This window comes from Capra hircus, chromosome 5 (assembly GCF_001704415.2).
Source record: "Capra hircus breed San Clemente chromosome 5, ASM170441v1, whole genome shotgun sequence".
Lineage (NCBI taxonomy): Eukaryota > Metazoa > Chordata > Mammalia > Artiodactyla > Bovidae > Capra > Capra hircus.
Genome location: NC_030812.1, coordinates 106,095,727 through 106,121,916, shown reverse-complemented (window position 1 = coordinate 106,121,916; position 26,190 = coordinate 106,095,727). Strand labels below are relative to the sequence as shown.

The 26,190-nt window shown below is 54.1% G+C and overlaps 1 protein-coding gene across 1 annotated transcript in view; it reads left to right on the top strand.

The window, feature by feature from the left end:
* SLC6A13 (solute carrier family 6 member 13) overlaps positions 1-22,762 on the top strand; it is a 38,703-nt gene extending 15,941 nt beyond the window's left edge. Inside the window, exons 3-15 of the mRNA XM_005680996.3 lie at positions 1,540-1,674; positions 4,533-4,673; positions 7,453-7,537; positions 8,106-8,238; positions 9,517-9,651; positions 16,507-16,610; positions 17,358-17,482; positions 19,064-19,176; positions 19,502-19,639; positions 20,336-20,438; positions 20,904-21,004; positions 21,842-22,012; positions 22,313-22,762. Of these exons, the coding sequence (XP_005681053.1) occupies positions 1,540-1,674; positions 4,533-4,673; positions 7,453-7,537; positions 8,106-8,238; positions 9,517-9,651; positions 16,507-16,610; positions 17,358-17,482; positions 19,064-19,176; positions 19,502-19,639; positions 20,336-20,438; positions 20,904-21,004; positions 21,842-22,012; positions 22,313-22,435 (1,607 nt within the window). The 3' untranslated portion in view covers positions 22,436-22,762. The remainder of the gene's footprint in view (positions 1-1,539; positions 1,675-4,532; positions 4,674-7,452; positions 7,538-8,105; positions 8,239-9,516; positions 9,652-16,506; positions 16,611-17,357; positions 17,483-19,063; positions 19,177-19,501; positions 19,640-20,335; positions 20,439-20,903; positions 21,005-21,841; positions 22,013-22,312) is intronic.

Here is a 26,190-nt window from a genome sequence, read left to right as displayed (position 1 = left end):
TTCTTTTGACTTTATTCGGCTCTTCAGAAGTTATTGCCACCATTTTATCTTCCAGTTCACTGAGTCATTCTTCTGCTTCAGATATTCTGCTATTGATTCCTTCCAGAGTATTTTTAATTTCAGTAATTGTGTTGTTTGTATGTTTATTCTTTAATTCTTCTAGGTCTTCGTTGATTGATTCTTGCATTTTCTCCATTTTGTTTTCAAGGTTTTTGATCATCTTTGCTGTCATTATTCTGAATTCTTTTCAGGTAGTTTGCCCATTTCCTCTCCATTTGTTTGGAGTTCTGTGTTTCTAGTTTGTTCCTTCATTTGTGTAGTGTTTCTCTGCCTTTTCATTATTTTTTTAAACTTATTGTGCTTGAGGTCTCCTTTTCCCAGCCTTCAAGGTTGTTGTATTCCTGGGGTAAACCCCACTATGTAATGTATTATCTTTTTATTAATATGTGTTGTTGAATCTGATTTGCTAAAAAATTTTTAGAATTTTGCATCTATGTTCATCAAAGTTTGACCTATAGTTTTCTTTTCTTGTCTTTGCCTGCTTTTCTTATCAGGGTAATGCTAGCTTTGTAGAATCAGTTGGAAAGAATTCCTTTTACATTCTCTGGAAGAGTTTCTATAAAACTGGGATTATTTCTTCTTAAACGTTTGGAATGTCCCCTGCATAAGCACCACTGGATTCAATCCTTTTGAGAGATAGTTTCCCTTCCCTGGGTGATTTCCTCACACATATGTACTGACCAGTACTCAGCTGCAAGCTAGTAGGGGACCCTCTGCAGATATGTGGGTCTCTCTATGCACATTTTTTTTCCTTTTTTGTCTGTGCTGGGTCTTCACTGTAGCGCTCAGGCCCTCTAGTCGTGGTGTGCTTAGCTGCCCTCAAGGCATGAGAGATAATAGTTCCCCGATGAGGGATTGAACCTGAGTCCCTGCACTGGCAGGCTGATTCTTGACCACTGGACCACCGGGGAAGTCCCTCTCTGTGCACATCTCTCCTCCCTGGGACTCTGTCCTATGAACTCCCTGCCCTGATGCCAGCAGATAGAGGTCTAGGGTGGAGAAAATGCCAGCGTTTCTGGAGTCAGTAGACTTGTCTCAGCCAATGACTGTGAAAACAGAAAGGATTACTAAAAGGAAGTCTGACTGCAGTCTGCTAAAAATCCCTCTCTGACATCGAGAGCAATCATTTCTTCGACACCTGCTGGACTGTGGGCTCTGTGAATGCTCGTGGTTTCTGGGATTCCAGGAGCTCCTCCGATGGCCACAGGTTATGTGTTTTTTAGGCGATAACTGAAGTTGATGGGAAGTACACCTTGGTAAGTATAGATGGAAATTTCAGAGTGAAGAAAGGGACTGGCCAGTCCTAAGTAACTTGGTGACACTTGACCTCTGCCTGGTTCCAGACATCTAGACCAGTGTTCCCAGGTTTTCACAGCACCCCCCGACCCCCACCTTGGGAGCAGTGGTGGTGGGAGGAGCTGGACTTGGACCACAAGAAGTCTACTGCCAAGGAACACACAGCCTGTTTCCCACCTGCAGGTGCCTTCTTCATCCCCTACCTCATCTTCCTCTTTACCTGCGGCATTCCTGTCTTCCTCCTGGAGACGGCGCTGGGCCAGTACACCAGTCAGGGGGGCATCACAGCCTGGAGGAAGATCTGCCCCATCTTTGAGGGTGAGTCATCGTGCCTGACACCAGAGTCTCTGCACCAGGTTATAAACTGCATTTGGAATAACTGGGGGGTTCAGCAGCAGTGCTAATGGAGATAAGCCCCTGGGTCTTTATGTTAAACCTTCCACTTGTGACTCAGTGGGCATGAGTTTGAGCAAGCTCAGGGAGAGAGTAAAGGACAGGGAAGCCTTGCGTACTGCTGTTCATGGGGTCACAGTTGGACACAACTGAGTAACTGAACAACTCCACTTGTGGGCCCAAGACAGAACTAGTCACTCAGCCCAGCAGAGGATGGAGGAGAAGATGGGGTTGAGGGTGGCACAAAGGCTTTAGCTAATAAGTAGAGTGCAAAGCTATTTTAGCTATACCTGTATGTATTTTGCAATACATACAAATAATTCTGTGCTTTTAAAAACATATTTAATCAATGGAAAGCATTTAAAAAGAGATTTTTTTGTTTGTTTTTTAATTCGTTTTTAGTTTGGGGATTTTTTTTTTTTTTTTTGGCTGTGCCATACAGCTTGTGGTGTTTTAGTTCCCCAACCAGGGATTGAGCCCAGGCTCTTGGCAGTGAGAGTACAGAGTCCTAACCACTGGACAGTCAAGGAAGTCTCTAAAAAGAATTTTAATGAGAAAAAAATCCATTAATAATTCTACTATCTTTGGACTTTCTTGGTGGTCCAGTGATTAAGTAGACTCCACACTTCCACTGCTGGGGGCCTGGGTTCAATCCCTGGTTGGGGAACTAAGATACCACAAGCCTCAAGGCACCACCAAAATAAATAAATAAATAATTATACTATCTTGACACAGTAGTTACTTAGGGTGTTTTAATATTCCTCTCCCTTTAGGATTTTCTTTACATTTCTATTTTGAAATAATTGTATGTTCACAGAAAGTTGCAAAAGTAGCCCAGGAGTGTCACGTGTACCCATCAGCCAGTTTTCCTTCATGGTAAAAATTTTATATAGCTATGGAACAATGTCAAAACCTGGAAATGGACATTGGTACCAACCACAGACTTTGTTCAGGTTTCACCCGTTTCCATGCACTCGCTTGTGTGAGGGTATGTATGTGTAATTGTGTGTAATTGTATCACTTGTGTGGATGTGTGTGACCACCACCACTGTTCCATGACTACAAAGGCCTCCACTCCACTGCCCCTTTACAGTCGCATTCACCCCCTCCCTGCCCTCATCCCTAACCTCTGACAACCATTGATCTGTTCTCTATCTCTGTGATTCTGTCATTGGGTAGCGCTGTATAAATGGAGTCATGCAGTGTGTGACTTTTGAGATCCACCGTTTCACTCAGCATCATGCCCTGGAGATAAACCCAGATTGCTCTGGTATCAACGCGCATGCACGCGCGCGCGCGCGCGTGTGTGTGTGTGTGTGTGTGTGTGTGTGTGTGTGCTAAGTCACTTCACTTGTTTCCGACTCTGTGACCCCATGGACTAGCCCCTCCAGGCTCCTCTGTCCATGGGATTCTCCAGGCAAGAATACTGGAGTGGGTTGCCGTGCCCTCCTCCAGGGGCTCTTCCCGACCCAGGGATCAAACCCGAGTCTCTTGCATCTCCTGCATTGGCAGCAGGTTCTTTACCACTAGCGCCACCTGGGAAGCTCCTGGTATCGGTGGTTCATTCCTTTTTATTACTGAGCCTTATTCCATGGCATGGATGAATGTACTACGATTTATTTAACCATTCACCCATCGAAGAACATTTGGGTTGTTTGTCGTTTGGAGAGATTTATTTCACTATTTCTTTCTCTATATTAAAATTTATGTATCTATTATTTTGAAATAGACAGTTTTTTCTTCATTTTTCTTTTTTTTGTTTTTATTTTTAAGAATTTTTTCCTACTTGTGTTTCTGTTTTAGTTAGTGTTATTCTCCATTTTCTACACAGCAATCATTGAGTTGCATAAACTTTCATCAGATGCATATATCAAAATTTATGCTTATTTTTGATCACTTGTAAAATTGTTATACCCTGCTATCATGTATCTTGGTAGAAATAGCCCCCCTCTTTTTGAAATTATTTCTTTGGGATAAATTCCCAAGTTCAGAATCACAGGATCAAATGGACAACCAAGTTGATGTCTCTTGATCTGGCTTATGAAAGTGTTATACTGACGTACAGTCACTGAACTTGAGTAAGGACTTTCTCCCATATCTTTAACAGCTCTGAGTTATGATCCTAGTTCCCAAACTTTTTGGAACATTGGAAATACCCCAGGACCTTCAAAACATCCTGAGGCCTGTACCCCACCCCAGAGGTTGTGATTAAATTGGTCTGGCATCTAGACTGGGCTTTGGAATTTTAAAAATATCTCCAGGTAATTCTCCTAATATGTGGACAAGTTTGGAACTCACCGAGTGACAGCATCTGTAGAAATGTTCGGTGTGTTATGGATGCAGAATGTTACCCCCTCCTCGTTTCAGTGTGCACACCTAGGATGAGGGAGCATGAGGGCATTTTGAGGACGTTCATTCACTACGTGCACTTGCTCCCCGGTGAACTGTCTCGTCCTGCTCTTAGCACATGTTTTTATATTTCAGAAATAGATCAGATGAATTCCAGGGAACATAAGCTGATGGAATCTCGGAGTTAGCCTTACACATGTGTAAAATAACTTGGAATTAGAACCAGTGAAGTTTCAGCACCGAGACTGATGCGAGTTCACGGGAAGCAGGGCAGGGCAGCAGGGCTGGGGAGGAGAGCAGGAAGCCTGGGACCCGAATCCCACGTCTTTGGACCCTCCCAGTGGAGCACAAACCCCCTCCCGAGCAGGGGTGGGCAGGAGAGTGAGACACCTGCCCAGTGCACCAGCCCGGTCTGCCCTCCCCGCCCCCTCCAGGCATCGGCTACGCCTCCCAGATGATCGTCACCCTCCTCAACATCTACTACATCATCGTCCTGGCCTGGGCCCTCTTCTACCTCTTCAGCAGCTTTACCGTCGACCTGCCCTGGGGGAGCTGCCGCCACGACTGGAACACCGGTGAGGTCACCCCCTCCTGCTTGGCTGCGGTGACCCGGGAGAGGGATCGTCCCTGTACCCTGGGACCTGGGCCCCAGGGATGCTCTAGAAGTCTTCCAAGGACATCACGGAGGTCTTACACCAAAGATAAGAGCAAGAATCCACCAGCATCACAGGGAAAATGTCACAGGCCTTTTTTTAAAAAGCAATTTTACTTATTTATTGTTTGCTTGTGCTGGGTCTTTGCTGCTGCGAGCGCTTTTCTCTCGTGGTGAGTGGTGGCTACTCTCTAGTTCCAGTGCCTGGGTTTCTCACTGCGGTGGCTTCTCTTGCTGGAGAGCACAGGCTCCAGGCACACAGGCTTCGCTAGCTGCAGCACCTGGGCTCGGTAGTTTCGGCTTCCGGGCTGCGGAGCACAGGCTCTGTAGTCGTGACACACAGGCTTAGTTGTTCTTCAGCACGCAGGATAATCCCGACTTGGGGATCAAACCCACGATCCACTGAGCCACCGGAAAAGCCCTACAGACTGTAAAAAATTCATGGGTTCCATCAAACACATTACAAATGCATGTATTATGAAGACAGAACTGACTTCTTTTTGTGCAGTTTAGCCCTTTATGTGATCTAAGGCATGGTTAGTTTGATGTATGTATATATTGTACACAATACATATATTGTATATATGTATATATTGTATATAATACATATATAAATATGTGTATATATTATATATTATATATGTATATATAATATATATGTATATATTATTTCATTTATTTGTTTCTTATGTCTTCTTTCTGATGCTATTTTAGGCCTTTTCAACTCCCCGTTCATCTGGACTGAACCAGGGGATACGCCATTTTATACAGTATCTCTATCATTTATAATAGCAAGTCTCTTGTGGTTCCATTTTAAGACAGGAGCCCATAAGGCCGTAGAACTCCTGAGTCTAATGAATAGAAAGTAAACATTAAATTAAAGATAAATTAAAAGTTGCCTAGAGTAGTGCTGTCTAGAAGAACCGCCTGGGGTGATGAGCGTCCTTGGTTACTCTCTGACCCGGCAGCCACGAGGCCCCCGTCGCCCCCAAACTGTGTGCTGTCTCTCCGGGCCTTCCTTCCTTTGTTCCTCTCTGCCACCACCTCCGTGCCTCTCTGCAATCCTGGATGTCCCTCCCTGAGGGTCACTGACCCACTAGGTTCTGCTCAACGTGTCTGCTAGTGCCTGTCCCGGCCCCGGGCCCTGGCATTCACCTGGCTTTTTCTCTGCTGGTTTGGTTTGCGCTTAGTGCTGTGTGCTATATCCTGAGCTCTCAAAACATATTTGTGGAATGAATCAAGTTTTAAAAAATCTGTTCTGTTCGGATGTTTTCTTTATTGTGTTTTTTCTTCTCCTCTCTTTATTTCCCCTCCCTCTCTCCCTCCCTCCCCCCCACCTTTTTTTTTTTTTTTTTTTTGAATAGTTGGCTGTTAGGTCTTTGTTGCTGCTCATGGGCTCTCTAGTTGTGGCCCACAGGCTTAGTTGCTCCTAGGCATGTGGGATCTTAGTTCCCTGTGCTGTGCTTAGTCGCTCAGTCATGTCCAACTCTTTGCGACCCCACGGACTGTAGCCTGTCAGGCTCCTCTTTCCATTGGGATTCTCTAGGCAAGAATACTGGAGTAGGTTGCCATGCCCTCCTCCAGGGGAATCTTCCCAACCCAGGGATGGAATCCAGGTCTCCTGCGTTGCAGGCAGATTCTTTACCAGCTGAGCCACCAGGAAAGCCTAAGAATACTGGAGTGGGTAGCCTATCCCTTTCCAGGGAATCTTCCTGATCCAGGAATCAAACCAGGATCTCCTGCATTGCAGGTGGATTCTTTAGTAGCTGAGTTACCAGGGAAGCCTGACCAGGGACCAGTTCCCCACCCAGGGGAGTCCCCTGCACTGGAAGGTGGATTCTTAACCACTGGACCCCCAGGGCAGTCCTCAGCTCCCAGACCCTCTGCAGGTGGAACTTAACACACTTTGCTGAGCAGGACCCCAGCCCTCACTTCCTCACAGATGGATGATGACAAGTCATCTCTGAGAAGATTCGCTTTCTCGTGAATGGTGGGGAAAATGCTCTCTATCTTAGTATTTTGCAGGATTGTTGTCCTGATAAAACGCAAAGAAGGGTGTGAACACTTTGTGAAAAGTCTGAAGGCATAGAGGGGTAATTGAGAGCCACTATTTATGGAGCGCACTGGAGTCTCATTTTCATTTAATCCCCTTATCAGCCCTGCACACGGCTCTTCTCATGTACATTTAGAGCGGAAAGGACTGAGGCTTAGAGAGCCTCTCAGTAAATAACCTGGGGTGGCGGGGGCGGGGAGTGGGTATGGGTAGAGAGTGGGATTCAAGCCAGAGCCTCCTGACCTGTACCCCTGCTCTTAGCCATGACTGCACCACTTCCCTGGATGGCGTCCTGATTGTTCCTCAAAGGTCGTGAGCCCATCCAGGACGGCGGCCCAGAAATATTTGTCTATTTGAAGCAGTGTGCAAAGCATCTTTGCTGATGCTGCCTGGTCTTGCTTTAATTAGAATGTGCAGCCGCGACCCACCCCCCCATCCCACCCCCCACCCCATCTGCCGTGGAGAAGTGGGAAAGGGTGCCATGGGTTTGATGAGGTTATTGTGTCTTTCGTGTCTCATTGTGAGACTGTTTTGTTTAGATAACTTCAGCCCAGACACCTTCCTTTCCAGTCTTCTAAAGTTCCCCCACTCTCTGGTCACACTGGCCAGTGATCTTTCTCTTGCTCCCCTGACCCCTGGCCACCCACAGAGCGCTGCGTGGAGTTCCAGAGGACCAATGGCTCTCTGAATGCGACCGCTGAGAACGCCACCTCTCCCGTCATCGAGTTCTGGGAGTAAGTGAGGCCCTTTCTCCCTTTACCCATTGTGGATGGATTGTCCAGGGCACGGGGGTGAGTTCAAACAGTGGTGACTCCACAGACGGCAAGGGACAAACTTCTGCTTCCTCCTTTGGTGGCCCCACCATCCAAGTGGCTTTTTCCTTTTGCCTGTATCTGTGGTTAATGCCAGACTGTCCTCAGGCCCGGCCTGCCTCTCTTCCCCCAGGGCCACCCCCATGAGTGTCCACCCTCCTCCCTAGCTCCTTGTCAGTTACCTCTACTGCTCCTCCCCCCAGATACTGACATTTACCTAAGACGTGATTCCTAACATCAAAGCATCTTCAGTCCAGCAGAGAGAATACGTTTGCGTCCTCTTCTCTGGGTTCAGTTGCCTCGGCCTGGCAGAATAAGCTTACCCGGGGACAGTTTGTCTTTGCCTCCCTGTCTGTCTATCCCCATCTCTGGGCAAAGGTGAGCCTCACAGTCCAGAGTAAAGGAGCCGGTGAGCCTTTTTCAGATCAGAGCGAGAGGCTCAGCTCCGCTGCCTAGGGAGCTGAGGCTGGCAGCTCACCCCTTTCCCCAGGCGGCGGGTCCTGAAGATCTCAGAGGGCATCCAGCACCTGGGGGCCCTGCGCTGGGAGCTGGCCCTGTGCCTCCTGCTTGCCTGGGTCGTCTGCTACTTCTGCATCTGGAAGGGCGTCAAGTCCACGGGCAAGGTCTGTGTCAGAGAGCCCCGGGCCCCTCCCCTCCCGGGACCCTCTGCCCTTGCTGTGGGGCTCAGCCACCCAGGGGTTCCTCAAGTTGTACCTAGTTGGGGATGGGAGGGAATGACCCCACAAAGATTGCTTGGCGCTCGCTTGCTTGATTCTGTGCCTCTCCTGGGCTCAGTCACATGTCCTTCTATTTGGGGAAGTGAAATGGAAGAAAGACAGAGAGGGAAGGGGAGACAGAGAGAGGGAGGGGGACACAGAGAGAGGGAAGGGGACACAGAGAGGGAGGGGAGAGACAGAGAGGGGGAGGGGGAGACAGAAAGGGGGAGGGGGAGACAGAGAGGGAGGGGGAGACATGGAGGGGGAGAGGGAGACAGAGAAGGGGAGACAGAGAGAGGGAGGGGGAGACAGAGGGAGGGGGAGACAGAGAGGGGGAGGGGGAGACAGAGAGGGGAGACAGAGAGAGGGAGGGGGAGACAGAGGGAGGGGGAGACAGAGAGAGGGAGGGGGAGACAGAGAGAGGGAGGAAGAGACAGAGAGAGGGAGGGGGAGACAGAGAGAGGGAGGAAGAGACAGAGAGGGGGAGGGGGACACAGAGAGAGGGAGGGGGACACAGAGAGAGGGAGGGGGAGACAGAGAGGGAGGGGAGAGACAGAGAGGGGGAGGGGGACACAGAGAGGAAAAGGAAAGGCAGAGCCAGGGAGGGAGGCAGGATCTCGGAACACACCTCGTGTGTGGCACATTGCCCACTGCACACAGTTCACGGTGCCCTGCTTCATACAGCAGTGCTTCGGGGCTGTTCATCTTGACACAATTCTCAGCCACCTGAGGCCCGAGGAAGACGCCCTGCCTGGAGTGTGTCATACAGGGCAGCTTGAGTTATCCCCGACTCTGGCCCCTGAGGCCTCTGACCAGGCCGCCCTCCTAACTGGGCCGCGTAGTCATGCTAAGCTCGTAAGCTTGGCGAGGACAGGGTCACGTGTGACATAGCTGTCGTCCCCAGCGACCCTGGCCACAGTTCTAAGCCCCCTCTCGGGGGCATGCCTAAGTTCATTCAGTCACTCAATAAATATTTGCCAGGGATTGTGCAGGGGGAGCTGGAGGGAGGGAGGCAGGAGGTTGTGGCCAGAGGCAGAGGGCAGACAGGACTGAACAGCTGCGGGATGAGGGGTGAGCGGGAGGGGGGAGCAGGCGGGCTCCATGACCTCTCCCGTGGGGTCGCAGCTCCTCCAGGCCCTCCCACCCCCCTCACGGCTTCCGTGTCTTTCCATCGCCTTGGCCCAGGTGGTGTACTTCACGGCCACCTTCCCTTACCTCATGCTGGTGGTCCTGTTGATTCGAGGGGTGACGCTGCCCGGGGCAGCCCAAGGAATTCAGTTCTACCTGTACCCAAACCTCACGCGTCTCTGGGACCCCCAGGTAAGAAACCACCGACGACGAGGGCTGCCCCTGTGTTCTGTATGGGCATCTCTGCTCCACTTCCAGCGTCCGCATCTGCTGGCAGCTGTGTGTGCTCCCCTGCTAGTTTCACAGCTGCCAGGGAGCCCAGGGGGTGTCCCTCGGGGGCTAAAGGTCCTAAAAGCCCTTCTCCAGGCTCTGCCCTGCCCCACCTCCCACCCCCGCTTGGCACCTCCTTTCACACTGGGCAGCCTCTCTCCCCTGACCCTCTGCCAGCCCTCTGCTTCCCGCTCTCTGCCCACACGGCCCACCCCTGGCCGTGTCCCCGGCCCCGCCTGGAGCCAGCTGGCTGGTGTTGAGTTTCCTGCCTGCTGTCCGGAGGGCTGCACCCCGCCTCCCTGTCCCTCCCGGCTCTTCCTTCAGGTCCACCCTCCAGGAGCGGGTGCTTGCTGACCGGGGATTTGGACAGCAAGGCCTGTTGTGAGAAGCCTCTGCCGGCTTCCCGCCTCCTGTTTGCCCACCGTTTTGAAGGGCCTCCCAGGTGGCGCTAGTGGTAAAGAACCGGCCTGTCAATGCAGGAGACTAGGATTACATCCCCGGGTCGGGAAGATCTCCTGAAGGAGGGCACAGCAAACTGCTCCAGCATTCTTGCCTGGAGAGTCCCATGGACAGAGGAGCCTGGCGGGCTACAGTGCATGGGGTCACAAAGAGTCAGACAGGACTGAGCGACTCAGGATGCGTATGCATGCAAAGCCAGGAGGTGTGGAGGTGGAAGAGGCCATGGGCGAGGGAAACCCAGAGCCCTACACACCGGGCTACCCCCTGCCCCCATCCCCCCAGCAAAGGTCACCTCCCAGGAGCCTCCTTTGCTTGGTGGGGAGGGGCCATGTCCCTGAAAGTGTCGCCCAGCTCAGGGCAGACCAGCAACCAGACAGCTTTTCAAACATTTTAATAGTAAAGGCAGGGGCATTGTCTTGCCGAGGGGCAAGGAGGCCAGGAGAGGAGGAACAGCCCCTCCCCCAGCTCCTTTTGAGGCGGGGACATCCCCACGGAGGCAGTGGCTCCCCTTGTTCCTTGTGCAGAGGTTGGGGTGACTGTTCTCCAGCCTGCCTCCCCCCACTGGATGGACTACAAGCTCTTCCACCCTGGGTCCCGGGGTCGCTGTGGCCCCCAGAAGCAGCCAGACCATTCGAGCCCAGACACTGCCCCAGCCCAGCCAGACCATTCGAGCCCAGACACTGCCCCAGTCCAGCCAGACCATTCGAGCCCAGACTCTGCCCCAGCCTCGGCCCTGGGGTTCCTTCACGGCCTCTGGTGGGATGTGAGCGTGCCCTGCCGCACTTGTTTCTGAGACAGATCAAGACAGACGCAGCTGCCGCATCTCCACCTGGGCCCGAGGGTGCAGTCGGGCTGGGGAGCCAAACTGTGGAATGGCAGCTGCCGAAGCTAGAAAACCCCAGACATCATCTGTGCACACTCCTCGCAGCACAGATGAGTAGACGGGGCCCAGGCTCACATGGAAGTAACAGCAGGCCGAGACCCACAGGGGACCCTGTGGTGGGACCAGGCAGCAAGCTGGAGGCGGTGGAGCAGCAGAGCTGGGCAAGGCCTGGGGGGAGAGGAGCCAGGTGTGGGTCTGGCGTGGATCCTTCATGCGGGAGGAGCTGCTGTGGTTCTGGAGCGCGGCGTGGAGTGGTGGCTGAGCCACGAGGTGTCTTTGCTTGGGGGTCAGGCAGGAAGAAGGAGGGGTGACAGACAGGGAGACGGGCAGATGGAATGAAAGAAGAAAGGGAGACCGGGTCCAGAATCTCTGGTACTGCCTGGTGGCTTTCCTGATCGATGCCATATTCGTGCTGACCAGCTGTGCGTAGCTGACAACTGCTGAGTGCCTGCCACAGCCCTGGCGTCGTTAAGAGATTCATGTGTACTATTTCAGCTCATCCTCACCATCAACCAGTGAAGTATCCCCACCGTTGTTAGTTGTTATTGTTATTAAGTTGCTCAGTCATGTCTGTGTGTCTGACTCTTTGCGACCCCATGGACTGCAGCACACCAGGCTCCCCTGTCCTTCAACATCTCCTGGAGTTTGCTCAAACTCGTGTCTGTTGAGTCAGTGATGCCATCCAACCATCCCTTCCTCTGTCGTCCCCTTCTCCTCCTGCCTTCAATCCTTCCCAGCATCAGGGTCTTTTCCAACGAGTCAGTTCTTCGCATCAGGTGGCCAAAGTATTGGAGTTTCAACTTCAGCTCAGTCCTTCCAATGAGTATTCAGGACTGATTTCCTTTAGGATTGACTGCTTCTATCTCCTTGCTGTCCAAGGGACTCTTGAGCGTCTTCTCCAGCACCACATATGACAGCTGGCGGCAAATATGAAGGAGGACCAGAATGCATGCAGCTCTGAGAGTTAAAAGGCCATAATTCTGCGTCTGGCTACTGTAGGGATGAAGACCTCTTTCAGTCTCCTCTCCAGGACACTGTCCTTCCAACCCCGGGCAGGTTCAGGCCATGCAGGGAGCTGATGCCCTCAGAGTCCTCCGAGGCCATGGTTTCCAGAGCCAGGCTTGGTCCTGAGCTCGCGAGCAGCCATGTTAGCTGCTGGTCCTGGCCTTCTGCAGGGCAGGATGTCCCGGGCAGAGTGCTAATCAAATCCAGTTGGCGTTCCCCAGGAAGTGTGACGGTTCCAACCTGCATTTGGCTGGCACTTGAGAAAGGCGCAAAATTCCTGCAGCACAAAGACCAGAGCGTCTCTGTCTGTCAAGCTCAGTCTGGGAGCAGAAGCCAGGCAGAGACACGACTGGGTTTCTCTGTCTGCCAGGCTGCTGTGCGGTGGGTGGGCTGCTGCCTCTCCCGGGCTCCCCAGCACCAACTCTGTCCCACTGGGGAGCAGCTGCGGGGGCCCCGCTGGTGCGTGTGCTGGTCAGGCTCTGTTTATTTCCCTCACCCACCCTGACCCTTTTTGTCTGTCCATTGCACTCTGGTAGATCGGTAAGGACAGGGTCTGGGGACAAGGTGTCCAGAGAACCCTTGTAGGACATCTTAAATCTCTGTGTTAAGCTATTCTTGGGAGGGTTTATTTCGGGGGGAGGTTGGAGCCATTAATTAGAATGAGGCTTTTTATTTGATGTCGCACATTGAGACCTAGGGAACCTGGAAGGCAAGTTGCTTCTTTAAAGTGAAAACAACAGCAAATAGCCCACTGTGCTGTGCTGTGCTTAGTCACGCAGTCGTGTCTAATTCTTTGTGACCCTCCAGGCTCCTCTGTCCATGGGGATTCTCCAGGCAAGAATACTGGAGTGGGTTGCCATGCCCTTCTCCAGGGAAATCTTCCAACCCAGGGACTGAACCGAGGTCTCTTGCATTGCAGGTGGATTCTTTATCATCTGAGCCACCAGGGAAGCCCAAGAATACTGGAGTGGGTAGCCCATCCCTTCTCCAGGGAACTTCCCGACCCGGGGATTGAACCAGGGTCTACTGCATTGCAAGCGAATTCTTTACCAGCTGAGCTACCAGGGAAGCCCTGAGGTGGGATAGGGAACTAGTGTTTTTTTATGTATTAGGCATTTGACATACACTATTTTATTTTTATTTGTTATTTTACACATTTTATCTGTTAATATACCCCCTTTTTATTTCACTTATTATTACCATTTTCATGATGAGGCTAGTGAGGTTCAGAGAGGTTAATTGACCCGCCTAAGGTCACACAGCAAGTAAGGAACAGAGTTAGGAAATGAACTCAGTTTGACTCCAAAGCCCAGGCTTTTTCTGTTCCATAATTGCCTTTCTGAAAATAGTAAATATAATAGTTCTTGGGGTTGGACTCTGGGTTGAAAAACATCTTTCCTGGATCTTCTAGAAATTTCTTTCTTCCCCTGTCCCCTACTCCAAGACCTCTTTTTAACCCACACGTGGCCAAGTTTTTTTCACACCTGTTTTGTCAGGCAGTCTTCTGTGCCAGCCAAGCTCATGGAGCTTTGTTCTGGAAACCAGGGCTCCTGCACCAGGCAGGTGGCAGCTGGGCTGCGGCGGGAACAGAATGGCTTGCTCTGCTGTCCTCCGGCCCTTCCCCACTCCGCCCCCAGCCTGCGTCTCCCCTACCCGAGCAGGCCAGCCCAGAGCAGCTGCAAGCCAACTCACTAGCCAGGGGCCTGTGTCACAGTTGCGGGGCTGACCCCTGCACTCTGAACCCTCAGGCCTTCTGCTTCCTTTTCCTCTGTTCTCATCAACCTCTCCTCCCAGCTCGATCTGCGTGTGTCCCCCGAGGGCGAGGTGAACAGCCGAGTCACAGTTTTCCTTTATTTCTTCTTCCCAAGCCCAAGTTCGAAATACTTCCTAACATCGGGATCTGCCCGTGGGCAACCGTGGGAATGTCTCCGAGGAAACAGAGAGTTTCCCATGTGGACCGTGGGCCCCGCCAGGTGTGGCAGTGGACCTCCAGGGCCCAAGGCTGGGCCAGATCCTGGATGACCTGCCTGGAGAGACCTCCCTGATTCTTTCTTTTTATTTATTTAATATTTTATTTTGGCTTTGTCAGGTCTTAGTTCCTGGAGGAGGAAATGGCAATCCACTCCAGTATTCTTGCCTGGAGAATCCCATGGACAGAGGAGCCTGGTGGGCTCCAGTCCGTGGGGTCGCAGAGAGTGGGACACGACTGAGCGACGGAGCGCACAGAGCAAGTCTTAGTTGTAGCACGTGGGGTTTCTTTCTACTGCATCACGCGGGCTCTTTCTTTGCAGCACAGACTCTTCAGTTGTGGCCCACAGGCTTAGTTGCTCCAAAGCACGTGAGATTTTAGTTCCCCAACAGGGAACCGAACCCGTATCCCCCCACATTGCCAGGTAGATTCTTAACCACCGGACCACCAGGGAAGTCCCCCCTTATCCTTTCTTTTCGAGCTCAGAGCCTCTTGCCTCACTGACCCACCCCTGAGGCTGCGATAATGAAGGGAGCGGACCAGTGGCCTTCAGACCAGAGACCACTGGGTTTCCTGGAGGACGCTCCTCTCAGTCTCTGGGGCAGTTTCAGAAGAGGAAAGGGTTTGAGACGCTGCAAAGGAGGCCCCAGACTCCCTGAGGCATGACCTCCACCTGCGGTGTCCACTGAGTTTTGTAGTGTCCACCCTGGTACCCCCCGCTCGGCTTCTCTCATGCCTGCCCTTTCCTTCTCCAGCTTCCGAAATAAATCCCGAGGCCCCCCTCCCCTCTCCCCATCATCATTTCCCCTGAGGTTTAAGAAAGTTTCCCTGAGGTGGTCGACATTGCCTGCTAGCTCTTTTCTGGCCCTGCCCCCTTGGGGGTCTTCCTCTGTGCTTCTTGCTAAGGAACCCCTGCCCCAAGTGGCAACTCCTGCCTCCCAAATGCCCTGGGAGTCCTGATGGGCAGGAGGCACAGATGGTCAGGTACAGCCCCCCTCTCTTCACCCTCTTTCCTGTCTGTCTCCAGCCCTGCACAAGTGGAAAGAGAGCAGGAGGCAAGAGAGCCGGGGTGGACTCCAATTCTCAGAGGCTGGAAGAGTGGGATCCCCACTTCTGGGCTATACACTGGGGTTCCCCAGGAGGCTCTGAAACCACACAGGATTCTGGGTTCTGCTCTAGGCCTAGTTCAGGGTCTCAGCTGGGATACTGGTTGAGGAATGTGTGTTCTGAGGTAGTCAGCTGGCATGGGGTCCCTCAGACCTGTCAGAGCAGCAAGGAAAGGGGGCATTTTGGGGGACTGAGAGCAGGAGCAAGGGAGGTTGAGGGTGGTTGCGGTGGTTAGGGAGGCAGGTGGGGTGGGCAGGGGCTGAGGGGCTGTGGACACGAGCAGCTGAGGCTTTGGTGCCCGTGGGCACGGGAGCCTGATTTTAGCGGAAGGACAGCAGGGACCTGTTTGGGGGCTACTGTGGAGGGTGAGACCAGAAGTGGGGACCCCACCACCAGCCTGGCGATGTCCGTGGCCGCAGCTTGGTGCTCACGTCCCCTGAAGGCAGGAGGTGCCTGGGGAGGGTCTGTGGCCCCAGGACCCCCACCTCCTGTGGATCTGCAGCCTTGCCGAGCCCCGTTTGCCTTGATCTTCTTTCTCTTTGGGATGTTATTCTAGCTGTGAAATCTAAATCACAGCGTGCACAGGCCGGGCGGGCAGCTGAGATAATAAGAGGGACAGCTGTGCCCTGTGTTTACTGAGCGCCGTCTTCCCCCAGGAGCACACAGCCCCTTCGAGATGACATCTCTTCACCCTCTGGATGTTTTGCGAGCGGAGGATCCCTCCTCTGTTTTCAGAGGGTTTTGAGGCATGTGGGACACACGGCCGTGAAGGCTCGGACGTTGAGGACCCACATCCCCAGAAAGACTCTCCTGGGTTCCTTCCAAACTGGGCACATCATCCGGAGTCTGGGGTGGGAGAAAGTGGGGGCTGAGCCCCAGGCTTTGTTTCCATTACAGCAGCACGGGCCCAGCCTCACTTGCTGTTTCAGCTTGTTTGTTTTTTGTTTTGTATCTGACTGCCCCGGGCCTTAGTTTCAACATGAAGATTTTTTTTTTTTTTTTTGCGGCATGTAGGATCTAGTTCCCTGAGCAGGGATTGAACCCAGGCGCCCCCCCTGCATTGCGAGCAGGGAATCTTAACCACTGGACACCAGGAAAGTTCCCAGGCCTCACTTGGTTCTATGGCACCTGCCCACCAGCCTCCATCGTGGGTCCTTTAGTCCTGATGCCCATGCCATCCCAGTGGTGCCCAAGACACCCCATCTAGAGGCCCAGGAAGTTGAGCCCTTTGGGATAGCACGGTCTGGGGGCTCTCTGCCCCGGCTGAGGGCAGGGCTCGGTATCTCCAGCCTGGCTCGGCCGTGGGCCTGTGGGCACCTCGGAGGGGCAGCTTTCTTGCCTTTTCTCTGTGTAGGTGTGGATGGACGCGGGCACCCAGATCTTCTTCTCCTTCGCCATCTGCCTAGGGTGCCTGACGGCCCTGGGCAGCTACAACAAGTATCACAACAACTGCTACAGGTGAGCGGGTGCGGGGCCTGGGCACCTGCCCCTCCAGGTGTGCCAGGTCAGGGGCGATCCCTACACCCCACCTGCCTTCACCCCACTCTCCAATCAATCTGCCAGGGCTGCCAGGTGGTGAGAGGAGCCGGGGGCAGCACAGGCAAGCGATTGCTCCCTGGAGGACGGGATAATTGAGGTTGGCTGGGAAACCCAGCCCCGGGCTCACGTAGAGGGCAGTGGGTGCCGGTAGGCAAGCAGATCTGCCCGGGAGTGAGTCACACAGAGCAGCCCAGGCCCGCCTGCTCTGGTCCCTCCCCATGGCTCCTGCGGGCCCACCAGGGTTATGTCAGAGAATTTAAGCCAGTTTAGTATTAGCTAAACAAAATCACATCATGCATTTCAAAATCGAAACTTAGGTGAATAAGGAACATCTGTAGCCTGGGTGCCCCTCTCCCCTCCATTAACGTGCGGGCTGGGCTGAGTCACAAGGGTGGTGTCCCAGGAGGCACGGTGATGGCACGGTGGCAGAGGGAGGCTGTGTGTCCGTGGGTGAGGTTCAGACCCTGTTACTCGCTTGGGGCCTCACTCTTCCAGGATGACTGTGGGTCAGTCCAAGTCTGAGCCCATGGAATTGGGGCTCAGGACCAGCCCCTTAGGTGTACTCTGCCTGTGCTGGGCAAGCGGTGTCCCTTGGGTTCCCTGGTCCTGGCCAGAGGAGCTGGGAGCCCCGCTGACCGTCTGTTCCCTGCCCCGCCCTGCCCACAGGGACAGCATCGCGCTCTGCTTCCTCAACAGCGGCACCAGCTTCGTGGCCGGGTTTGCCATCTTCTCCATCCTGGGCTTCATGTCCCAAGAGCAGGGGGTGCCCATCTCTGAGGTGGCCGAGTCAGGTGGGTGGTGTTTTGGGGGTTGGGGGGCCTGAGACAGGCGACTCCGTGAGCTTTGTCTGAACCTTCGCCAGCCCACTGGGATTTACAGGCGTTTCTGCTGTCCCCTACACTCTGGGTGACCTTTCAGTGGCTGCGTCCTGGAAAGATGTGGGGTGGACTTAAGCAGCAATTCCAGCTTCAAAGGGCGAACAGGTGTGCAGAGAACATCTTCCTTCCACACCTGCCTCCAGTTCCTCACCGTGGAGGCAACCAGTGTCATCAGGCTCATGGTTTCCCTCCAGAAGTGGTTTAGTCTTTTAAGAGAAAAAGAATACACATATGTCTATACGTACACATTCACACACACATACATATTACTGTTTCTGCTTGTTACATCTTGTAACAACCAGTTGCTAAGGTGCGGTGTATAGTCCTGCATTCTGCCCTGTCTTGTACCCTTTAAAGTGTGTCTCAGAGGTAAGTTAATTACCGGCACGTGGCTTTCCTCCTTTAAGTGCCTGACCCTCACCCCCACCCCCATCCGTGCAGCACTGCTGTTGCTTTTAAATAAAGTCACAGATGGTCCCCTATCTGGGTAAGTGGCCAGCGTTTGCCTTGTACACCCTCTAGGCCCGTGGACCACCTGCTTGCACCTGTGACAAGATGATTTTGATCATGGGGCTCACAAGCTCCCCCATCACACAAGGTGCCGGGCACCAGATAACTGATATCATGCGTTCTTATTAAGAACGTTCGCGTTTCTCTGTTACAAAGTGCTGCCCTGTGCTGGGCGAGGTGCTGAGTGTTTGCGGTGACTTGTGATGGAGAGAGGTGGGGCGGGGGCGGGCCCTGGCAGCATCGGAAGCAGGCTAGGAGCTGACCGTCGTCCCGGCCCCCGGTCTTGCTCTTCCTTTTAGACAAAATCGGGCGCGGTCAGAGTGTTAGGGTCATAGATGTGCCCTTCCTTTCAAAGGCAGCTCCCTATGGATGAACGGGTGCTGGCATGTGACTCTGTTCTTGCCATCTGAGCCAGCCGAGGGCAACATGAAGTGTTTGAGAGGATGGGGGGGGGGGGGGCGCGCGGTAACATGACACCCAGTGATGGCTCGCTTGTTGTTGGTCAAGAGAGAAAAGGCGGTGCAGAGGAGCCCAGCAGTGCCCCAGACCCAATCTAGTATTGCCTCACGGTCGCACGAAGGCCCCATGTCCTTCACCTCCCCCACTCTCCCTTTTACACTGGGACAACCAGCTCCACAAACATCTGTGAGCTCTTTTAAAGTATGAAACCTCTAGTTTGGAGCAATAAGATCTGGAGAGTGAGCGCTGAGGATTTGGCGGTAAAACTTATAGAAATGTGGGTGAAATAGACCCCTTCCTATTTTCCAAAACCCTTTAAAATGCACCAGCCTTTATGTTCTCCTCCTGCCCCGAGAAAACAGCGGGCGGTACCTTGAAGAGCAGGGATCAGGTCGGGGTCTGGGTGTCTTCTTCTGGGCCAGGACGGTGGTGGGGGTGGCTAGCTTCAGGGCTCCCGCTGTCCTGTGTCCCACACTGGGACGCCCGCCTGGGGGTGGCACCGCGTGTCCCTCTCTCCCTGCACAGGCCCCGGCCTGGCCTTCATCGCCTACCCCCGGGCTGTGGTGATGCTGCCCTTCTCGCCCCTCTGGGCCTGCTGCTTCTTCTTCATGGTCGTCCTCCTGGGACTGGACAGCCAGGTATCAAGAGAGATGGCCACTCAGAGCCTGAGAGGCAGTGGTGTGCGTGGGTTGGGGGTGGGGAGCAGCGGGCTTGTTCCCCAACACTGAACCTGATGCCCTGAAGGCCCTTAAAACAGCTGGGGGCTGGGCGCGTGTCAGGCGGCGATGCCCTTCCAGGGACCAAGGGGAGCTTTGGAGGGTAGGTCCAACCCCAACCATGCAGGGGCCGCTCTGGACTGTCAGGAGGCAGGCAGGGCTGCCCCTGGGAGCGATGAGCCAGAGCTGTTTGACGGAGCTTCTCGTGGGGGGCGCTTGCCCTCCAACTCCTCGCCCTCTCGTCCAGTTTGTGTGCGTGGAAAGCCTGGTGACAGCGTTGGTGGACATGTACCCCCGTGTGTTCCGCAAGAAGAACCGGAGAGAGGTCCTCATTCTGGGGGTGTCTGTCACCTCCTTCCTCGTCGGGCTGGTCATGCTCACAGAGGTGAGGGAGTGGGGGCTTGCAGGTGGGTCCTGGGGAGGAGAAGAAGCCAAGGGTGGGGGTCACTGTCCTCCCAGCAGGGGAAGCAGCTGCTGTGATGCCAGGTTTCTGCCGTCTAGGCTTCAGGGCCTGGGGTCTGGTCCTTTCCCAGCCTGGGAAGCACTGAACATCTAGCTCTGGTCATGGCTGAGGGACGCTTTGGCTCCCCAGATGCTGAGAAGTATAGAAAGCCTGGATGGGAAAATCAAAAGTGTCTAGTACAGTTGGACTGGGAAAAACTGCATCCAGCAAGACCCCATGAGTTCCCAGGCAGCTGACCCAAGTTCCAGGGACAGACTTCAAAGGCAGTAAAGGGAGCCCTGGGGTGGGTGACATTCCGGGTGACATCTCAGGGGAAAAGGCAGGAGATGGAACTCGTAGCCTGAAGATACCCAGGACGGCCCCTATCTTGACCTTCTGCAAAAAACGCACACTATCGTGGACTCTGTGTCACCCCCTGCTTGTTCTCAGGGCTGAGCTAACAATGGCTGTTTCAGCTCTTTTTCCCGAAACAATGAGAAGCCCCTATCCTCGTCGCATGTCTGCCTAGAGCCTTACAGCTTACCAGCCAGGCTCTCCTGTGACCCTCCCCGCCTCCTCTCCACGCCCCGAGGGTGCCCGTCTCCTCGGTAAGGCTCCGTCTCTCCCCCTCCCGGGCAGGGCGGCGTGTACGTCTTCCAGCTCTTTGACCACTATGCGGCCAGCGGCATGTGCTTGCTGTTCGTGGCCATCTTCGAGTCCTTCTGCGTGGCGTGGGCCTACGGTGAGTGACTCTCCCCTTGGTCCTGACCCTGGCACTTGCCTCTGCCCAGGGCTCTCAGACAAAGGAGACACCACTGCTCACAAGCACTTTTCCCTGACCCAACCTCAAAAAAAAAAAAATCTCAAGAATCCAACATGGCCCCCAAGAGGTGGTCTTGTGCACCCTCCTAATGATGGCTGCCCCCGGCCCACCCTGGGAGACCATATCACGTCTTATCCAGAGCTTTTCAGCCTTTAACAACCTCGATCATCAGAAAATCCCTGCCTCGGCCCAAGCCGAGTTCTGCCTGCTGCTATTTATGTCTGTGAATTCCAGGCAAGAGTCAGCTCCCAGGGCAATCAGAGAAGACATCCACCACGTCTTTTCCTGACTGGTCCTTGCCCTTCCTGGTCACTGTGGTCCCTGTCCCGATGCTTCAGATGCTAGACGGTCCTTTCTCCCCCTCCCTCCTCTCCTTCATGGCAGGAGCCGGGCGCTTCTATGACAATATCGAGGACATGATTGGGTATAGGCCGTGGCCTCTCATCAAATACTGTTGGCTCTTCCTCACACCGGCTGTGTGCACAGTAAGACAAGCTCCGGAGGAGAAACCAGATGAAGGGAGAGAGGCGGTGGTCCAGGAGGGTTATGGGCCCTTACCCTAGAAGGGACTTCCCCGTGGGGACTGAAAATCCTTTAGAGGTTTCATTCATCCTCCTGTTGGGTTCTGCAAAATGCGAGCCAGATAGCTTCTTCCCATTTCACAGAAGTATAAACTGAGGGCCAGGGCAGCCGGCTCGACCTACTCCACAATGTGAGTCTAACGTGGGGCAGATGCCTCGGGCTGCTGAGATGATGTTCACTGATAAAGTCCAGTGATGACAATAGCAGTTCTAGAACACTGAGCTTCCTGCTGGGCACAGAGTGCATCACACATTTAATCAGTGCTCACAAGAACCCCATGAAGTTAAGAATTACCACTGCATTCGCTTCTCAGGTGAAACTGAAGCCCCGGAGGTTAAGCAGTTCACTGGAGCCGGAAGGTGGCCGAGGATTGGGGCTCAAGCCCAGGCAGCCTGGCTTGGAGTCTGGGCCTGAGCTCCCAAGCACTGCTGCTTTGGCTTTTCCTGGGTCCAGCAGCGCCCCTGAATGCCCACTGTGCTGATGACAGGCCAGGGGATGGAGGCTCCACCCCTGCGCTCCAGGTGCTCACAGCTGGGCACCAAGTCCCACCTGAGGGCCAACCACGCGTAGAGACGCCCAGGGGCGCGGGGACCCTGCAGAGACAGAGTAGGCGCCTTGGAAATACCTCCCGGGGGGTATGGATTTTGAGCAGTCTGTGGATGGAGGCTGGAGGTAGACTGGCCCAGCTGGGTTGGGGACCCATGCTCCCCCAGCCCCATCTCTCCCACTCTCACCCTCAGGCCACCTTCCTCTTCTCCCTGATCAAGTACACCCCGCTGACCTACAACAAGAAGTACAAATACCCGTGGTGGGGCGATGCCCTCGGCTGGCTCCTGGCCCTCTCCTCCATGGTCTGCATTCCTGCCTGGAGCTGCTACAAACTCAGCACCCTCAAGGGCTCATTCAGAGAGGTAGGGAGATGGAGGGGAGAAAAGAGTCAGAGGATGAGCTGGTGGCTCGTTCTTGCTGACAGGTGGCAGCCTGCCTAGGTAGAGGGTGGTGCACAGGAGGGCCAGGGGTCCTGACGTGGGCATTGGGAAGGGACAGACGGAGTGCTAACCGTCTCAGAAAGAGACAGGAGGCCGCCAAGACGCTGCTGTGGTTACCAGGAGGGCATCTGTGTAGGAGGAGGCACGCACACAGCAGCAAAGAGGGCCGCTGCCCCCTCATCCCCTGTCTCCAGCTCACGACAGACCCCACTCTGCTCACAGAGAGTTCGCCAGCTCCTGTGCCCAGCCGAGGACCTTCCCCAGGGGCACCGAGAAGGACCCTCCGCCCCGGCCACACCCGGGACATCACTTCTCATCCTCACCGAGCTGGAGCCTCACCGCTAGAGGCCAGGCCCTGGGTGGTCCCGTGAGCCTGGCTGTGGGCACGATTACGGAAGGAGCACACAGAAGCAGCCCTCTGTGTTTCTCCAGGCTCCCCGCCCCGGCTCGGGAAGGGGTGGGGGCGGGGCAGGCAGAGACTAAACAAGATAATAGGGGACATTTTAGAACCCAGTTCTGAGCTGGGTGCCAACTTCCCTGCTCCAGGGGTGGCTGGACGGGTGAGAAGGGACAGGATCAAGGGCAACCCCTTTGAGAGGGGCCTGGGGAGTCTGGGGGAGGGGCGAGAGCTCTGTTTGGCTTCCCTTCATTCCATTAAATCCATGTTCTTCCCATCACCTGCTAGCGGGTCCGTCTGGTTTCTGCCCCCTACCCTTGCTGCCCTCCCCACCTCCTCACCCACCCTGTCCGCTGTTTCTCCTTCCCACATTGAGTGGGGTCTCTCCTTGTGGACCAGGAGCAGAGGGGCTGCTGTAGGAGACGGGGGTGGGGCCCAGCCAAGGTCCTCTGTCCCCAGGCCCTTGGCCAGAAGGGCTGTCTCCCCTCTGTCCACACCCCCATCCGTCCCCTCTCCCCATCCGTCCGCTCTCCCAGGTCCCTTCCCCCCTCCTTCACTCTGGAATAAGAAAGGAGATGGAAGGGAGAAGGAGTTCTTATTAGAGGAAGGAGGATGAGAGTGGCTGGGCTTCTTTCCGCCCGATTTCCCCCCGCCGAGTCCTGCCTGCCCAAATTGCACACCGCACTGGGCATCGTGCGCTGGGTTCTAGACACAGACGGATAGTCCTCGAAGCTCCGGCGGAGCAGGCCACTACCCGTCTCGGCCAGCAGAGGGCGCCACCTTCTCGGTGCCGTCCCGCCTCTCCTCTCGCAGAAGGATGGATGCGGACTTGGTAACCAGGACGCGGCCTCGAGGTGGGTCTAGGGGACCTCCGCCGGCTGCCGGGCCTGAGCGCTCAGAGGCGTCCAGAGAGGAGCCAGGTGGGAGGCAGAGCCTGTGCGACCTCGGGGTCAGCGGGCCTGACTTTGGCCCTGCAGCGCCCACAGGTGTGCTCTGCAACCTGGCACTTGGCAGGTGAGTGGAGCAGGAGCCTGTCCTGGGGGCCTCCAAGGATTCTTAGCGATGCAGCCAAGTGCACAGAGTTTCCTGAGTGATTTTCTTAGCTTTTTAGTGAGCCTGCTGCTGCTGCTGCTGCCAAGTCACTTCAGTCGTGTCCGACTCTGTGCAACCCCACAGACGGCAGCCCACCAGGCTCCCCCGTCCCTGGGATTCTCCAGGCAAGAACAGTGGAGTGGGTTGCCATTTCCTTCTCCAATGTATGAAAGTGAAAAGTGAAAGGAAGTCGCTCAGTCGTGTCCGGCTCTTCGTGACCCCATGGGCTGCAGCCTACCAGGCTCCTCCGTCCATGGGATTTGCCAGGCAAGAGTACTGGAGTTGGGCACCATCCCCTTCTCCCTTTAGTGAGCCTACTAGTGGGAAAATGCACTGAAGTCCTCAGGTTTTATTCTTTGTTATTGTTAGGAGGGTTTATTAAAATCAGTGACGGCAGCTCATTCGTGGACAGTGGCTGCCGCCCCCACCCCACACCCCAGTGTGCCAGGTGCAACCCAGTCCTAAGATGGGAGAAATAGTTTGCTAGAGGAACTTGTGGGTCTCCAGATATACACGTGGAGTCTTTGCCCAGCTGAGGACATTTCCAGGACACAAACTACGGGGTGCTGTGCTCAGGACACGTGAGGAGCAAAAACGGACATCTCTTTAAGGACAAAGGAAGACAACCGCTATGAAAGAAAAGCAGTCTCTGCAAAAGAATAAGTGGGTGTGGGAGGGACCCTGAGGATCCCAGGACAGGGGTCTGGGAAGACCCAGGGAGGGAGGCAGGCAGTTCAGTCATGGTGATCTAACCCTGAGTTGGGAGCTTCGCTGATGGTGGATGGAGTTGGAAAATAACTCACCGGCACAAGATCCACAGATGTGGGTTCTGGTCTTCTCCTGCCTCACACCTGCTGTGTTCTTGGTGGAATTCAGGTCTTCATTTTTTGCAGACAGAGATGATACTGGGCACCTCAGCCACACACAGGTTTGTGGTGTCTGGATGAGGTCACGGGCATGTGAGCCCACCCCTGAGGTCATTAGACTAGTGGGGGATGGATGGAGGGGGGAGCTGTCCTAAGAGTCAGGGCTCAGGTCAGGGAAAGGGAATAGCGATACCCGGACGTGACTTCAGCCTCTCAAAGGGATGGCTGGGGTGAGGCCACTTTCTCCCCTCTGCTCGAGCCCTGATTGAGAGATTCAGATCCTGCAGTTCCCAGAAGAAGAAGAGCCCTTTGTCTAGAGACCCCACCTGTTGGAGAAGAATACCTTAGAACACATCATTTAGCTTCTATTCACCCAATTTGCTCATCTGTAAAATGGGCAGATCAGCGCCTCTGTATCAAGGTTTCTGTGAGGCTGGCAGAGAGCCTCAGGGCAAGCTGGAAGGAGAGAGGAGAGGCAGTAGTACCCAGAGAGTTAGGGCTGGCCACCCTGAGATCGGGGAGCTACCAGGGGACACTGAGTCCCAGGCTTCATGGGTCCTCAGACCATGCTCACACATACAACAGGTCTAGGACCCACACGTGTGCACACACACAGCCCCTCACTCTCCACAGATGAATGTGCACAGACCTGGACACGCCACAGTCTGGAGGCTGGCAGGCCTGGCGTGGGTCTTACTAGCGATGTGACCCTGGGCAAGTTCATGGCTCCGATCCTTAATTTTCTCCTCTATAAAATGAGAATAATAATATTTACCTCATTGTGTTGTTAGAGTCCAGTGGAGAAGGTAGGGGAAGCTGCCTTGGGGACATATTTCAGGCAAATCCATCCTGTTTTCCATGACTCCACCCCCACCCCTGCATTGAGTTGTCAGTGAAACAGAAAAGCCCAGAAAGAGCTCAGAGACATCTTTGCTGCCCCCCTACTTCCCCAGCCCTGTGTATCAGGTTGCAAGGGGCCCCAGGAAGAAGGCTACACATTTATTACCTAAGCATTTTTGCTAGGAGGCAAGGGAGAAGCAGAGCTAAAAGAACCCTACATCCATGGCCTGAGGGTCCTGCTTACCACCAGCAGTTTTGTCTAAGAAAAGCAAGACCTGAATTCTCCAGGCCCTAATCTATCCCCTGGTTCTGAGAGAGCAATACCCTTTCTGGAGAGGAAAAACCGAGATCAGTATTTCCCTCTAGTTGCATCCATCCATCCCTCCCTCCCTCCATCCCTTCTTCTCTCCCACCTATCCATCCATCCATCCGTCCACCCACCCACCCAGTCATCCATCCACCCATCCATCTGTCTGTCCACCCACCCATCCGTCTATCCACTCACCCAGCCAGCCAGCCATCTGTCCATCCACCCATCCATCCATCCATCTATCCACAAATTCATCCATCCAACCGAGTGCCTACTCTGATACAGCACTATAGCAAATGCTTGAGGGAGAAACAGAATTATGAGATGTGATTCCCTGCCCTCTAGATATTCCTGGTCTAGGCAACATTGCTACAGAGAAACAGGCACAGATTTCTGGAGCCCAGCTTCAAATCATAGCTCCCTCATTTACTAAGGACCTCCATTAGCTTCTCTTTGCCCCAGCTTTGTCACTGAAAAACGGGCTAACAATTTCTAGATTTCATGTTTCTCGTGAGGACAAAATGGGGTGTCATGTAAAGCACCTGGCCTGAGTTAGGTGCTCAGGAACCAGGTTCCACCTCAGGCCCTCGCAAAG